At 39.2% G+C, this 16,538-nt stretch overlaps 1 protein-coding gene across 1 annotated transcript; it reads left to right on the forward strand.

Annotated features, from left to right (window-relative positions):
* Window positions 1-1,925: 1,925 nt before the first annotated feature.
* On the forward strand, window positions 1,926-14,003 carry API5 (apoptosis inhibitor 5; the record flags this gene model as incomplete). Its single annotated transcript, XM_010012669.1, has 14 exons — window positions 1,926-2,004; window positions 2,949-3,110; window positions 3,961-4,054; window positions 5,086-5,151; window positions 5,515-5,666; window positions 6,900-7,106; window positions 7,644-7,748; window positions 8,445-8,534; window positions 9,093-9,274; window positions 9,489-9,582; window positions 10,079-10,135; window positions 11,037-11,113; window positions 11,465-11,601; window positions 13,289-14,003. Coding segments are annotated over 14 exons (1,582 nt in total), but the record flags the coding sequence as incomplete, so codon positions are not given.
* Between the last annotated feature and the right edge of the window lie 2,535 nt (window positions 14,004-16,538).

The following is a 16,538-nucleotide window of genomic DNA, read 5'->3' on the forward strand; positions in this document are numbered from 1 at the left end:
GCTTGTTGGAGGAAGGCGAAGGCTGTTAGGGTTTGATAACTGCCTCTAGCCCTTTTACCTTTTCCTAAGGCAAGAATGGAAGGTTGATCCTCATGGATAAAGGGGGTTTTTAGCTGTAAAATCCTGGCGAGATCTGCAGGATTTTATACCATTACTGAATTAATCTAAGAAAGGGGATGCCTTCATACGTTACCAGTGCAAAACATTATGTTTACTTGAAGCTAGTTTTTGAGTTGCATTATGTGCTCACTTTACTGAGTGGCTATCTGAAAAAGCAGATTGTTTATTAATTATTCTTTTGTCGTAATATATCTAAGGAGGAAAGTAGCTTTGCACATACCTGGCAGTGGGTTTTAAACTGGATACTACTATGCAAGGTCATTTGAAAGTTCTTCAGGAGAACAGTTAATATAGTTGGTGGTTGGGTGTTGTGTTGTTGGGGCTTTTTTTGAGCTTTTTAGATTAAGTCCATTCGTTTTGCATGTGTAATTATAGTGAAATGTATAATTAGTGAAACAAAGCATCCTTGCAGAGAGTCCATCAAAAACATCATCTCGGAGCCAACCAAGAAATGTGCCGAAAATGTTGGAAACTATGGGAGAGATGCAGAATGAAACAGATGCTGTTACTGTGCTGTGTTACAAATGCATAGTCTGTCATCGTTCTGACAGTTGTGGGTAGCTTTTGTGAGGCAGGAATGGATATCTTGGGGAGAACAAACTCCAGTGTAGTTAACAAGTGCAGCCTGTGACAGGGTAGCAGATGTGTAAGAGCCTCCAAGGGTAAGTGTAGAGTGATGATTCCTGATTCACTCTTCCAGTACTGCCTCTCTCCAGCTTGTGGGCTTCTGGAGCCAGAGATAGTGTCTTTGTGATTAGTGTATCTTGCTAGATTGTTCTTCAGCAAACTTTTCTGATGCCTTTTTTTTTAACTGATTACGTTTCTGGCCTACAAATGTTCTGTGGCAAAATACTCTATTAGCCTTTGTGAAGAAATTACCCCCTTTGAACTGGTCATCTCATAATCTTATTTGATGTCTGCAAGTTTTGCATTCTCAGAAGCCATGAGCAATTGTTCCTTATTCATCAGTTTTATTCCACTTGCTCCTTTATTATCTATTAACTTCATGAACCTGATCTCGCACTACAAAAAAATCATAGTCACCCTGTCTCAAAAATGAAATCATTTGGACACAACAAGAAGAGCAAGGGGACAAACAGAAGTATGACATTAAGTGAAATAATTTGAAGCACTGGAAGTGTTGAGCTTGTGAAAGTGTTTCAGTTGAGACTCAGGTGTGATGAGTCTACTCAGGAGGAGAATGAAGGTGAGAACTTGAAAAAACCTATTAGGAAGCAGGCTTAAAATAAAGAGGAAGACAAACTTTTCTCTGTAACACATTGTGCAACTTGTCACGGGATATTACAGAGCATGAATTGGTTCAAGAAGTAATCTAGAGAAAGTAATGGTCAGTTGACAGTTATTGACACCGTCTCTGGCTTAGGATGTTCTTGTGTTAACACATTGGAAGGGAACATGGAAAACTGAAGGATCACACTGCTTCTGCAGTTGCCTGCTTTTTTCTTGAGCATTCCAAGCTCCTGCCTGAGCTGCACTTTGCCTAAATGACAGGAGTAGTAAGCACGAAGTCATATAAATTCATGGAACACAAGCTACTCTGTTCCATTGCTGTATGACTGCTATTTTAATATGTATTAAGTAATTTGTTCCCCAGAAAAGTTATTCTTAACATGCAGTCTGAGAACCTGTGACTGTAATAACGTGTATCACACTGTTAGCTTGTGCTGGCTCGTTCCTGCCTTTGCTGTTGAGTGCACTGTGTTGGCACAGCTGCAGAACAAACCAGAGGGGATGTGGATCAGCTGAAAATCAATCATGTTAGTCCTTGGTTATTTTTCTTCCAGATCCATGCCCCAATCCAGTTCAGAATCTGGCACCACGCACACCTATCCACAAGGTGTAGGGAGTGTTGAAGGAGCATCGGTATTGAATGTTTAAACACAGCTTCCTTTAGAGAGAATTAAATCAGTGTGCTGCTTTGTACATTAGAATCTGTTTGCTCTGGGTGAACTTTTATGCTTAAGGGTGACAATGTATGTGGCTCTGGGAAATTTAATGTAAATCAAGTATCCTCTGCTGTTGTTGCTGCTGTTCAAAGTAGGATAAGTTGTCTAAAGCATTCTTTTCACAACCATAAGGAAAATTAATGCTAGAATATTCTGATTTCTGCTATTATCCTAATAATACTGATTTTCCTTTTGCAAACACATGGCTAACCACAACAAAGACTTCCATTTGTTCTAAAGTTTCAGTCCAGCAGGCACAAAATCAAAAATGTCAGTGTGATTCTAGTTGGAGCAGTTAGAGAATATTCTGCTTTGTTTCTGAAGTGGTTATTTCTGTATTTCAACTGGGAATTTCCCCTTGTTTTTTTACCTAGTCTCTGTTCAACACATCTTTTAAGAGCTGTATTTTATCTCACATTGAGTTAACTGCTTGAATAGATGCCAAAGATGCTTTAGCCCAATATATGTTAAAAGTTATTCGTGATCCATTCCAGTGGCACTGTTGTTGGGAGAAGTAACCTCTCCTTGAGAGATGACAGGCAAGCAGACAGAAAGCAGATCATGTAATTCCTTGGGTCTGCACTAATGTAATAGCAAGAGCTGTTAGCCTTGGGCAGTTTGAATAGTAGGCACTTGAACGGACAAAGGAACCAGAGTAACAGTAAAAACCAGGCAATAGAGGCAGATTTTACTAAATGGTACAGTTATACTGGTCTAAGAGATAAATGTATTTCTTTGTATGAAGCTTGTGTAATATAGTTCACCTAAACAGCTGAAGTGAATGGGAGAGAGAAAAATCCTTTCCTTGCCTGGAGAATAAGCCAAGATTTCTCTATTTGTGTTCTGTTTTCCCTCTTCCAGCATAAGGATGCATACCAGGTGATCTTGGATGGTGTGAAAGGAGGTGCCAAGGAGAAGAGACTTGCAGCCCAGTTTATTCCTAAGTTCTTCAAGCATTTTCCTGAGCTGGCTGACTCAGCTATCAATGCCCAGTTGGACCTCTGTGAGGATGAAGATGTTTCTGTAAGAATAAGAACCTTGTAGCAAGTTGATCCATTGAATTTATATTTTTATTATTCTTTTGTTATAGGCTATGTCATTTGGGAGGGGAGGGTTGATCTTTGCAAACTTAACAATACTTAGTTGTCTTCCCGTTATGTGATGGTATGGGAAGATGTATTAGTTTTCATTTGTCCTTTTCCTGATCAAAGGAATAGCTCTGTAGAAAGAAACATAGAAACAAAAGTTTATTTGCACATCTATTACATTTTTTCCTTTCATAAAGGTCTTGTGATAATTGATCCTGATAAAATCCTACTGGGAGGCAAGAGTGTAGTATTCTTGCAGAAGTCTTGAGGTACTTCGTGCTGCTTCTGTGGTGTTGCCAGAAGCTGTACCTTTGATGCAACTTTGGTTAACAAATGCTAAATGATTTGGGCAGATTCAGGGAATTTTGTCAGTGCTGGGAATAAAACCCTAGAGCTTAAATCTGCCATGTGCACAGCTGTAAAACTATCCTTCCTGTCAGCAGATGAGACTCCACAGTAACACAGCCCTGTATTTTGTTGATCGAATGAATGATTTTGTGAATGGAGGTGCTGTTTGAATTTGGTTTTTCTCCAGTGTTGCTTAGATCTGAGAAAAAGACACTATTTTCTTCCTAAATAGATGATAGCAAATGGGAAGTTTAAACTGCCATTGAAATCTGAAATTTGTACATCGCTTTCTGAATATGATACTCCTGGTTTTATTGGGGTTTATTTCTCAAATTTGGCTGATTTTTCTGCTAAACTTTGGTAGTTGAATTGCCTGAGTTGTTAATTTTTTTTATTATTTAAATTTATTGATTCCATAATATTGACAATTTTGGCAGATCCGGCGACAAGCAATCAAGGAGTTGCCTCAGTTTGCCACTGGAGACAATCTTCCTCGGGTAGCAGACATACTGACCCAGCTCCTGCAGTCAGGTAGGAGCCATTGGTACTTTTCTGGCTGATCTCGTTGTGGCACACCTTAAAATGTACACAGTTTTGTTCTAGAAAATGTCTTTTGTTGATTCGTGATTTGTTACAAAGCAGTTTGTCTCAGTGTCTTTCATGTCCTGCTTCTGCTCTTCCACCCCCACCCTCAAACCCCTTTTATATTTGCTGCTACTTCTGCTGAGAGGTCTCTAATTATCCTAATCTAAACTGAAGATCTGTCTTTTAAAGTTAACATTTCTTTTTTCATGCAAGTTCTCTTAAAGCACCTGTAGAAAAAGGGGAACGGAGGGGAGAGGGACACAACAACAAAACCCTTTCCTGTTATAGACTGCAGCAAATTGCCTTCTGAAAAAGTTACTGGGTTGTAAATCCAAGTACTCAGGAACTTTAAAAATCCCGAAGGCATTTTCTTCCATGTAGTGTGTCTTTGATACAAAATAAATCCCAAATTTAATACGCAATACATGTTTTTTTAATCTCAGTAAGTTCTAGAGTGCTAAATACTAGATGTTCAAATCGGTGTTAAAGTCTTTTGGAAGAGTTGGGGTTCTTTTGAGCCTTAAGCATTTCTCTAGTTCAAAAGGAAAATTGTTTCTTCCACATAGGAATACTGTAGATTACTTAAGAATTTAAACAGAAATAATATATTTTTCTATATATTTTACCTTAATTTAGTAAAGATCATCTTGTTTATTCAGCTGTTCCTTAGAATTACTAAATATATTTAATAATAACTTCCTGTCAGGTTTTCATTCTTCTCAAGTTTGTGGTGTTAAAGTTTTGGCAGAGAGGCTGAAGTGGCAAACAGCCTCTTTGTTTTGCTTTCAGCTTTCATAGTTGTGGCTTTCTGCTTCCTTGGTCTAGTAGTCATTAAAAATACAAGTTCTGTTGTTCATAATTAAATGCTGAGGATGGAATCACACACTTCTTGTGTGATACCAGAAATCTTTCTTTGGTTTTCTGCTCTTACATTTGCATTTCGAGGATATCCATATTGTTCTTTTTTCTCTCTTCAGATGATTCTGCAGAATTCAACTTGGTGAACAATGCTTTGCTCAGTATATTTAAGATGGATGCTAAAGGTAAAGGACACTTCTTTTCTATAAATGTATTTTAATAATGGTTCCCAGTCTTTAGTACCATGAGAAAAGGACTCAGTGTTGTATCTCATTAGTACTCTTCAGAAGTGAGACACAGTCATCACTTGGTTTTTACAAAAGATACTGAATTTTTCAATCATTCTGGGTTGGAGTTGTACAGCCCAAGAAAAAAATGTGGATTTTTATGTCAAGCTATATGAAAATGATTATTTTTTCATCAAAGTTAGTGTAGCAGTTATTTTCAACTGCGTCATGGAGTCTTAGAGGAGGAAACTTCTTCTGCAGAGATGGTTCAGCTTTTAACTTCTAGAATCATTTGTGTTACCTGATTCATTCTCCATTCAGGGACTTTGGGTGGCTTATTCAGTCAAATTCTTCAGGGAGAGGATATTGTGAGAGAACGAGCCATCAAGTTCCTCTCCACAAAGCTGAAAACCCTGCCTGAGGAGGTGATGACAAAGGAGGTAGAAGAGTTCATATTGACTGAATCAAAGAAGGTGAGTGTCTTAATTCAGTAGAACCTTAAGGAGTATTAAGCCATGCCTTATCACTGGCATTGCTTTGGAGGCCTGTTTGTTTAAACCACATGTAGGGTTAAGCTTCTAGTTACCCTGTTCTGCTACAGTCCAAACTTTGCAGCAGTTTTTATAGGAACATTAAAATAGGCTCTTCTCATTTTGTAAGAGTGAGTTTTATTAGAAACATAAAATCATTCACATGGGAAGGGGACTTTGGGAGATGGATCACCTCAGTGAATTATACTCAGCTGAATTCAGATCGGATTTCTCAGTGCTTTGTCCAGTGGCTTTTGAACACTTCTAATATATACACCTCTTTATACACACCTTTATAACACCTCTTTATCCAGTTGAATCTCCTATTTCAGTTTTGTATCATTGTGTCATTCTTACTCTGTCCACCTCAGTAAAGAACCTGGCTCCTATTCTTGGTGACTTGTTCTTCATTATTGGAAGATGGGAGTTAGGTTGCCTCTCCTTACAGGTCACATTCTCTAGACACTGGTAACCTTGTTGGCTGGGCTTTCTGCAGCTTATCAACAACTTCCTCATACAGGAGGACCTGACACTAGGTGCAGTATTCCAGATTTGGTCTAATAAGGGTGTAGCAAAGGAGAATCCTCCGTTCCTTTGCTTCTCTCAGTCTACTGGCCATGCTCTTTTCACAGCCCACTGTTCATCACCCAAGGAATGCTGCTGACACATTTATCCTGCTGTCCCCCACAACTCTCAGGGTCTTTTCAGCAGAACAGTACCCCAGCCACTTAGTCCTGCACATGCAGGGGGATGATGCAGGGAAGTTAGCTCATCCCTGATGCAGGACTTTGCACTGGTCTTTGTTGAATTTCATGAGATTCTTGTGCATCCACAAGCTGAGAAAGATATAAAAAGTATTAATTAATAACGATTAGATATTCATTTAATATTTATTCTGTCTGAAGCATGCAATAAGAAACTTGTTCTTAAAGTTGGAATCCAAGAAAAATAATGTTTCTCATGCACAACTTGATGGTACTTACATTGATTTGGGGGTGCATACACTTAACACTGCATGTTTTCATGTGTTCCTTTCAACTTTCATGTCTTTAAATAACTCGAAGCTAAACTTAAATGCTTGATATTTGCATACTTTACCTTTTCAAATCGACTGGGTTTGACTTGGGGATTTGCAAATTACCAACATAAAAATACGTTTTTTGGAATTCTCTTAAGGTGCTGGAAGATGTGACGGGTGAGGAATTTGTTCTGTTCATGAAAATACTGTCTGGATTAAAAAGCTTACAGACAGTAAGTGGGAGGCAACAACTAGTGGAGCTGGTGGCTGAGCAAGCTGACCTGGAACAAACATTCAATCCATCTGATCCAGACTGTGTGGACAGGCTTCTGCAGTGTACCCGGCAGGCAGTGCCACTCTTCTCAGTATGTATTTGTTTGCTTTGCATGAGGAATATCGTGGAAAGTTAATGGCTGTAGTTTCTCTTTGGTGTTGTCAGTGATTATGTTAGAATGAGAGTGTATCAGTACTTCTCCACTTTCAGCTTCTAATGTAATAAAATGTTGAGAAACGTCCATAAAGCCTGTGAATACAAAGAGCTTTTGTTATTCTCTGCTCTTTGACATTTTCTTTCAGATTTAAGATGTTACAGTGAATTATGATAAAATTCTCAGGTTCATACATGTATGAGTTCGATTATTTCATGCCTAGTGCCAAGCAATTGCAGTGTTTAAAGGCCTGTTCTTGAGTTGTAGGCAATCTTTTCAGCCCCTGTTGCAGGCAGCCTCTGAGTTTAAGCTACTTGGAAGAGTGTCTCTGTTTTAGGAGTTAGAGGGAATTTAATAAAGCTTTAAGGTGTAGCTGTGTGGTTGGCACTTATTGGTGTTGGTGGAGTGATGGGGGAAAACATTTAACTCCTTCACACTCAAAGAGTAACCTGAATAATGTGTTGTTCTCTGCAGAAAAATGTTCATTCCACAAAATTTGTTACTTACTTCTGTGAGCACGTTCTGCCCAACCTTGGTTCTTTGACTACACCAGTAGAGGGTCTCGATATCCAGTTAGAGGTAAGCCAAAGCTAAAATGTCTTTGAAATAGTAAAAAACAGGCACCTTAGATGAAGACAGCTATTTTACAGATTGTGAAGCCCTTTCTTAAGGGGTTTTCCGTTCTTGGCTTGGAGGGAAAGTAGCTATACTAGGAAAAAAGTTCGCTGTACTGAGGCATGACTATTGCCTTGTAATGCATGTGTCATTAGTCCCGAACTTTGAGGCAAGGCTGGAATAAGTAAATCAGTGTAATCATTTTTATATTGCTGTCAATCTTTTTTAAGCACACAGCAGTTACTGAACTGATTGTTGCATGAATTAGCACGTAGCTTGTGTTAATTTTGCTTCCTAAGGGAGTGGCTTCATGTCTGTAATTCTGCTTACGTTAATCAGTGCTGCAGCTTCAGTTAGGTCTCTGAGCCACACTTTGAAGGTGAGCTGTGCTGCAGATGTGGGAGAAGAAGTTTTGTTTACTTGTTGACTAATGGTGCCTGTTGGGATTAGACACACAAACCTGTGTTTCTGTTTGAGGACATGAAAAACAGACCAGGCATGTTCCTCCTTGTCATCTTACCTCATGTTTGGGTTTCATTGTAATAGCTGACCTCTGCTCTGCAGCCATAATAATGATGTGAGGTTTACACTTTTAGGTTTAAAGTTAAACCTTAGTACTTTTTGGTTAACACACAGAAATTGGCTATCCTTAACATGTAGGTTTTGAAGCTGCTTGCTGAAATGAGCTCATTTTGTGGCGATATGGAAAAGCTTGAATCAAATTTGAAGAAGCTGTTTGACAAATTACTGGTAAGACTCATTCAATTCTTAGTCCTGTAAAACACTTTAAAAAAGTTCTCATTGAAACAAGTTATTTCTATCTATTAATCTATTAATTCTTTTTCTAAAGTGGCTATTTCAAATATAGCTCTGTCCGTGATAAAGGACATGTTGCAATTCAAACCCTTTATAGATATAGAGAGCTGTTACCTGCATAATGTTTTTAATCCAGTAAACTCATGTGGTTTTGTTCTTAATTTTATAATGCTGATCTCATGAAAGGCTGTATCTGCACTGACAATTATAAGCAAATTCAGTGCTGTTTCAGCAGCACTAGTGAAGTACATTGTTGCTTCCCATCCTAGCAGTGCTACTGTAATGTTACCTCTGAGTCTGAGGTGTCAAGTCCCCTAAGTGTAGGCAAACTACCTGCACCAGGACTTCATGCAGTGGTTCATTGTGTTAATATAGAGATGAGGGATACCTCTTAAATTGTCAGTAAATAAACTCTCCAGTTCAAACACTGCAAAAGCTCGGTCAGTCTGTGTAAATGTATCTCATGCATTTGCTTTACTTTCTGTTCATTAGGAGTATATGCCCCTTCCTCCAGAGGAAGCAGAGAATGGGGAAAATGCTGGCAGTGAAGAGCCCAAGTTGCAGTTCAGTTATGTGGAGTGTTTGTTGTACAGCTTCCATCAGCTGGGGCGTAAGCTTCCGGACTTCCTCACAGCCAAGCTGAATGCAGAGAAACTGAAAGACTTTAAAATCAGGTAATCATTTAGAGACAAGAGTTAAGGGTTCTGTTAGAAAATGTGGATTATTACTGCCTGGGTGCTAAATAAGCACAAAACAGGTTGGTAGAAGACTTTATATTGAGTGTTTTCCTAAAGGAGGAGAAAAAGAGATTATAGCTTCCCTTTGCTTATGCTCTTATTTTATGGAAGCATGTAAAATTTATTAACAGATTGCTTTTAAATTGTTTAGGCTACAGTATTTTGCACGAGGGTTGCAGGTGTATATTCGACAGCTTCGTCTCGCGCTTCAAGGCAAAACAGGAGAAGCTTTGAAAACAGAGGAGGTAAGTATTGCTCAGGAATGCTGATCTCTAATTGAGCCTATCACAGTAATCACTGGCACATGTTAATGGGCTGCAGTCTGTTGTAAGCGGGCAGACAGATAAAGGGAATAATACTGTTCACATCTATTGCAAATGGATCTTAACCAATGCTGTATTTGGCAAGCTAAGGTGATACTTTAGTTTCTACTGTTAGCTACTCTCTGTTTCTCCATATATTTGGCATAACTGTGCTCTGGTTCTGTTTTGAAGGGGAAATTTTTATATGTGGAGAGGGATTTCGTCAGAAGTACACTGGAACATTAAAAGTACCTAGTGTAAAACTGCAGGAAGCCTAAAAATAGTTGTAATGAAAACTCAGAAGTGTACACACCTTTCACTATTACTATTCTTGTAGCAATTCATTAGGAAGAGCAGTCAGTTTAATGCTACAACTTTGTCACATGCAGTTGGCATAATTTCCTGGAATAGGTGCTCAGTGGTGTTTCTTTTTTTACAGAACAAGATAAAAGTGGTTGCCTTGAAAATAACCAACAACATTAATGTTTTAATCAAGGTAAGTCCTCGCATTGTGAAGGAGTAAATGCACAGTAGAGTAATCTGTGCAGGGAAAAGGAATAGATTTGATCAAAGTTGTACTGTGCTGTTAGTCGGTGTTGGCCAGCTCAGGGTTGCTGCTGCTTTACTGTTTCTGAAGACACACGGATCTGCTGTTTTTGCAAGCTGCTTAGCCTTTGCTGCTGCTGTTGGGATGGGGTGATGAGGCCTTTTCTGCAGCACTAGTCACCCACAGGAGCAGAAGACCTTGCTGTAGGGGTCTTTGGATTCTGGCCATGTCTTTTTCCTTGCCATTTCCCTTTCCTGCAGTGACAGGGACTGTAAGTAATAGTTTGAAGAAGTGCAAGGAGATGTAAATGACGGAGGAGGCAAAGCAAGCTGCCACACAGAGCCTTCTTCTGCAAAGAGTTTAGAAGAGATGGGTTGCAGAAAGAGACTTCAATCAAGAGCCCTCAAAACCATTTTGATTAGTTCTAACCACCTTTTCTGCTCTTCCGCTCTTGCTCACCATGACGAACCAAAAACTTTGCCCACACACAGTATTGAGAGGCTTATCTTTTACCATCATAGGGATATCAGATGTCTCCCTGCAAAAGCCACTGTAGTTCATTATAAGATGCTTGATGTGCAAAGGGAGAGAGAGAAAAAGCATATAACGTCAGTATAAGACGTTACTTTGTTAATATAAATCTCATTTGAATTTCCTAGTGAAGTCTAAGGCAGCCAGATAAGGCAGTTGGCTACTGCCACCTTCTCCCTCTCCTATGAGACTTCAAAAAGGATTTAAAATTACTGGAACGTAACTGTTGTTCTGGAGTCTCAGTAGGTAGCTACAGTTTTGAAGTGCAATTGATGGGAATTTAATTGTAGAATAAACTGTCTGATTTTTGCCTCCATAGGATCTCTTCCACATTCCTCCTTCCTACAAAAGTACAGTTACACTGTCCTGGAAACCAGTGCAGAAGGCAGATGCAAGGTGAGTTTTTCATTAAAAAAAATAAAATAGCGGTGTTAATTTTGGCTGTTTACAAAATAAAGATCCCAAACTCTGTATATATAATATATACAGCATGTGAGCTAAAAGTTTTACAATCCAAAATAACATCCATCCTGGAAGGAGTTAAGGCTGTGGAGTGATAGTCTTGATTTAGGGATACAATAGACCAAATCAACAGGAGACTACCTTACTTCCTCTTTTGAAGTGTTATTCAGGGCATCTTCATTGGCTGCTTCTAGCTTCCAGTGGTTCATCATTCAGACTAAACTGCTATTCCTGTACTTGTCACCACAGGGGTTATAATAATCTGTTTTTGTTTTCTTCTGTCAGTCAAAAAAGAACAAGTGAAGATACAACCTCAAGTTCACCCCCAAAGAAAGCTTCGGCAGGACCAAAAAGGGATGCCAGGCAAATATATAATCCTCCCAGTGGAAAATACAGCAGTAACCTGGGTAGTTTTTCCTATGGTAAGTTAGGCAGTGTGGAAATACTTTATCTAGTGACAGTTGTGCCTTGGGTGGGGAGAACAAATTAAGCCAGCTTACTATCACATTCTCGGAAGATCAAATTGTACTGTCATCTATTTGTGTGTGTAATGGTCTCCTAGCTCATTGATCTATTAAGAGTGTTTGAGTGTTACCAGCCTATAAACTACTTCCTTTGCCAGTTAGTTTTAGTAATGTTTTAGTACATAGAGTTAGTAATTGAACTGTTGTGTTCTCTATTGTGACATACAGCACTTACACCCCAAATTTCCCATTGGACAGACCAGTTGCTGCAAGTGGCAGAGCTGGGCCACCTCCTGTCATACGACTGGTTCTGAATTCCTATTACAGCCACTGCTGATGTTGCGGACCTGATGGAGAGCTGTTAGGAGTTGCCAGGTTCACTGTGCATACACACAGTTATGTCCTCATGCTCCCTGTCAGAGTGATTCTGTCTCTCTGCAAGTCGTATTTCTGGGCAAATGTGAGAGTAGTTGCAGACTGGATGAATGGGTCAAGTGATGGCAGTGACCTGTTCTTGTTGCCTTCCTTGTAGGCCCATTGGTCCTACCTCTGTGAGGTAAACAGACGCTATGACAAGTTATCATCCATGCCTATAACCTGAAAAACTGATACAAAGCACTGACTTTCATATAAAACAAAGTGAAAAGATAAAGTCTATGGCAAATTTCTTACTGCAGGCTTCAGGTGATGGATCTGTGTCTTTTAAGATCAGCTTGTAGTTCTACAGTTGTAAAAATCAGGTTTACAACCACAAATGTTTTACTGGTTGCTGCTGTTTCTCATTAGTGAGATGCTTAGGCCTCTGATCAGCTTTTGATGTCTGCACTCTTTAACATAAGCACATAGTTCTCCTTGTAGATTAATGAGACTTGTATTTTAAGACTGTGCATAAAGAGAAAGCATGGAGGGGAGATTTTGGTATGTTTTCAAACAAATCCGAAGAAACTTTAACAAAGTATTTTTAGGTTTGGGGGTTGTTTTTTGCTGTGATCGGATTGTTCTTAATGAAGGGAAAGGAAAACGCTTCTATAATATACAAATAGTTTGTGTGGTATCTATTTAGGTCTGAGATTTTTAATTTGATATAGTTAACATATCAGCCCAGCAAAAAAAACTTACTTATGCTGCCGATAACTTAAGGGTAGAAAAGGACAAGTAGACTGATAAAGGTGTGGTTTTCCATCATTTTGTGAAGTCACTAGGAGCAAATCACTTCAGACCAACACCTCAAGACAGACATGGTGTTACTGGACAGAAGGACGAGCTAAGTAGCCTAATGAGGTTCCTTACAGACCAGTTTTCAATCTTGTGACAGTGGATTGACCCAATCCACTATCTATTAGTTCAGTTTGGTGGTGGTGGATTGGCCCAATCCACTATTTAGTATAGTCCTAAAATAATGGGACAGTTTGTTATCATAATGTCAGTATGCAAAGGACTACATGTAGTTTAGAGAGGCTAGTTCTCCTGGCCTCCTTTTGAATTAGTGGTGTCCATTGTCCATCAAAGCATAACTCTGAAATCTCAGGGTGTCTAAGCAGGGTTAGCCTCAGAGACTTCAGTCAGCCTTCAGTACCTCCAGTTATTGCTATTTAACCTACACAAAGCACAAAACCTGCATGAAAAGTTTTGACTTCTATTTCAGAGCAAAGAGGTGGTTTCCGGGGTGGCCGAGGAAGAGGCTGGGGAGGACGTGGCAATCGTAGCCGAGGAAGAATCTACTGAGTAAAGCACTAAAGTCTTCCATGCCCCTCAAGGGCTAAAATGAAAGTGCTACTCAGCAAGTTTGCTTGCAGTATTGCTTCCTTCAAGGACTGCCTTCCACTGAGACTGACTTAAATGTTCTTTATACCTTTGTATGTATGATCTACTTTTCTAACGGACTACAACTTGTCCATAGTGAAACTACAACTGTATTTTTGGATGCTTCCAGGTAGCAGTTTTGGGTTCTTTATTTTTGAAGTGTCTTCAGGATTCAAAATTGGAAAAGAGTGTAGAATTTTATCAAAAGCTACATCTTGACAGTTTGTATATTAACCTAAAAATTAGCTAGTGCATAACTGAAACTATATAATTGAGTTTATCTATTAAGTAATGGACAGGAAAGGCATGACAACAGAGATACATGTCAGATAAGCTTAGCAGCTGAACTAATCCTTTCCTCATCTGTATAACCACATTTTGCAATATGTGGAGAAGAGTACTGTTAAATTTGCTTTGATTTCCTTTTCTGTTTTTCAATCAACTTGAATGAGATACATGCTGGTTTTATAAAGTCTGCAACCACTTTTGCCTGTAGCATGAAGCAGTCCTTTCACTTTGAGATGTGGAAAATTGTGGTGGTTTTTGGTTTGCACATCTTACTCTTCTCCGTGCATTGTAATGCAGAAAGTGATGTTTTGCAAATTCGTTTTTAATGTTTAAAATAAATATGAGCATAGAGTTATGCCGTGAAATTTTCACTCAATGAACAGGAAAAACAATAAATGACTAGAATTCTTCCAGGAATGAGTAAAGACTGATGCAGTGATTAAGCTTCATAGGCTGGAGCTGGACCATAGCAATACCTGGCTCTTTTCTATGTTTTGCAGGTTTCTGGATTAGTTGGCACTTGAGGGTTGGTTTTAGTTTTGGCTTGGCTTTGTGGGGTTTTTGATTTCATTTTCTTTTTAACAATACAGTTGCATTTAAAAATAGATAAATAAAATCATATTTTGGGTAACACTGAAAAAATTCCAGCTATGTAGTTCAATTCAGGTGGAAAAGCTAGCAATTCCATGCTATTTTTTTTTCTCATAGCAACTTGGGATTCTTATTTTACTGGTGTACACCCAGAAAATACAATGTAAGAGCACAATGCTTTTGGGTTTTTTTATTCTCACCACTCAAACTTTTACTTCTCAGGTCATTCAGCATTGTAAAGGAATTAGCAGATAGTAAAAAGAAGTTGAGACAGAGGAAGAGGATTTTAATAAGTGTTCCAGGGCGTGTTGATGTAAAATAGCTTAGACTTTAGAAGAATGAAGATTATTCCTTACCCCTTTTTTTTTTTGTCCAGCCATTTGATATCCACAGACAAATGCCTGAAAGTGATGTTTCCCCACCTAGTTCCATTTGTATTAGCTTGTGAATCTGACTCAGGTGTCTTCCTTAATACTCTTTGGTATTTATCACTACAGTCAGAAGGCCAGAATACCAGAAATATGTCAAAGGTAAGAGACATTGATGCTGAATTAGAAGTCTATTTTTGCTTAACTCCGGAGCAGTAGGCAGCAAACTTTGGACATTCCAGGACATGTGAGCTGACTGTTTCTGATTACATGCCAGGTGCTAAACTCCAGATTTGTCACTAAACCCAACAAACTTGGCAAAAAGCTTTCAAGGATGAATTTGCGCGGTCAAAATATCACTCTGAAAATAGGCAATAGATTGGCAATAAGCTTCCACTGGGGAAAAAATACATTTTGCACTTGTGGCTGTAATTTGTGTTTTGAAGGGCTTTAAAACTGTAATCTCAAAGCCTAAACATAGCTTATATTTAGATAATAACCAGGTACTAGCAGCTTTCTTCCTTGAATTTTGAGTGAGTTTTCTTTAGGGGACTCCTGTTTTCAGAGGTGATGTGCAAAGTTCTTGTGGCCTCAGAAGTAGTTAATTCTCCCCTTCTCCCCCCAGTTTCATATTTAATCTCTTGTGGAGACACCTGTTTACCATCCTGTTGAATTGTACATGTTCCCTTATGCTTTTGGAATAAATTCATTTTGTAATTTTGTTTGGCTCATTGTTTGACAGTTATTCTGCAACATTCTGTGTTGGCTTAGTAGAAGGGTACTGTGGTACCTTGTTCTAGTGACTTACTCTTTGGATTGCTATAGATGTTTGCCACTAATGAAGAGGTCTTAGTTGAAACAGATAATGTAATCCTGCGGCTAAGTAATACAACTGGGGTTGTCTTGGGTGACATGGTTTAGTGAGAGGTGTCCAGGGTGGTTGGAACTACATGATCTGAAGGTCCTTTCCAACCCAAACCATTCTATGATTGTAGGAGTCTAACTTTTAAATGCAAAATTCCAGGTAGGAATTCTTACTCAGCAAAAGCTGCATGTCACAGAATCACAGAAACAGCTAGGTTGGAAAAGACATCTATGGGAATTATCATGTGAAAAGGAGTCAGTCATTGCCTTAATCTCATAGATGTGGACAGTGCAGTAACATTTGTTAGTATCTTATGATAGAAGAAGATTGGCTTAGAGCAGTAACCTGTATGTGGTGGGTTTGTTTTGGGGTCTTTTTGGTGAATCTGTAATATACGTGACATGAACACTCTGGCATCAGTAAGGAGCTATCAGGGGAATATGTCCTTTTTCCTGAAAGAAAACATAATCCCTTACATTAGTTTAACCACTGTGCCACCATTTGTAAGCATTTTTTCTTCGTTTCAACTTAATGGCTTTGAGTTACTGGCAAATCTTAGCGTGTTCCAGGCTCTGGGGACTGCGGTGTCCCCAAGAACCTGAACTGTTCGCAGCTTGCTTGCACACTTAGAAAGGTCAAACAAAGTTTGAGTGTGGTAGCTTTTAGAGCTCACTCAGGGCTGGGTAAAGAGACTGCCACTGCTGGGTTGGTATTAACTGGAGTAGGAAAGGAGCAGTTCGGATTTCTCCGTGTAACTGAAAAGCATCAGAAAGATAAAGGAGTATATATATAGTATATACAGTTATAAATGCGGTTCAGAGCTACCTTCACCCAGCTCCTAGCTGAGACGGCTGCAGGTACAATTCCGTTTGCTGCTTCCTCCCGCTGTTGTGGCAAACGCTAATAAAAACGTTACTGAGCGCGGTGCCGCACGCTGCTTGTTCGCACAGGAGCTCCGGGCAGCGGCTGAAGCAGAAGGC

This window comes from Nestor notabilis, unplaced genomic scaffold, assembly GCF_000696875.1.
Source record: "Nestor notabilis isolate BGI_N333 unplaced genomic scaffold, ASM69687v1 scaffold21504, whole genome shotgun sequence".
NCBI classification, from domain to species: domain Eukaryota; kingdom Metazoa; phylum Chordata; class Aves; order Psittaciformes; family Psittacidae; genus Nestor; species Nestor notabilis.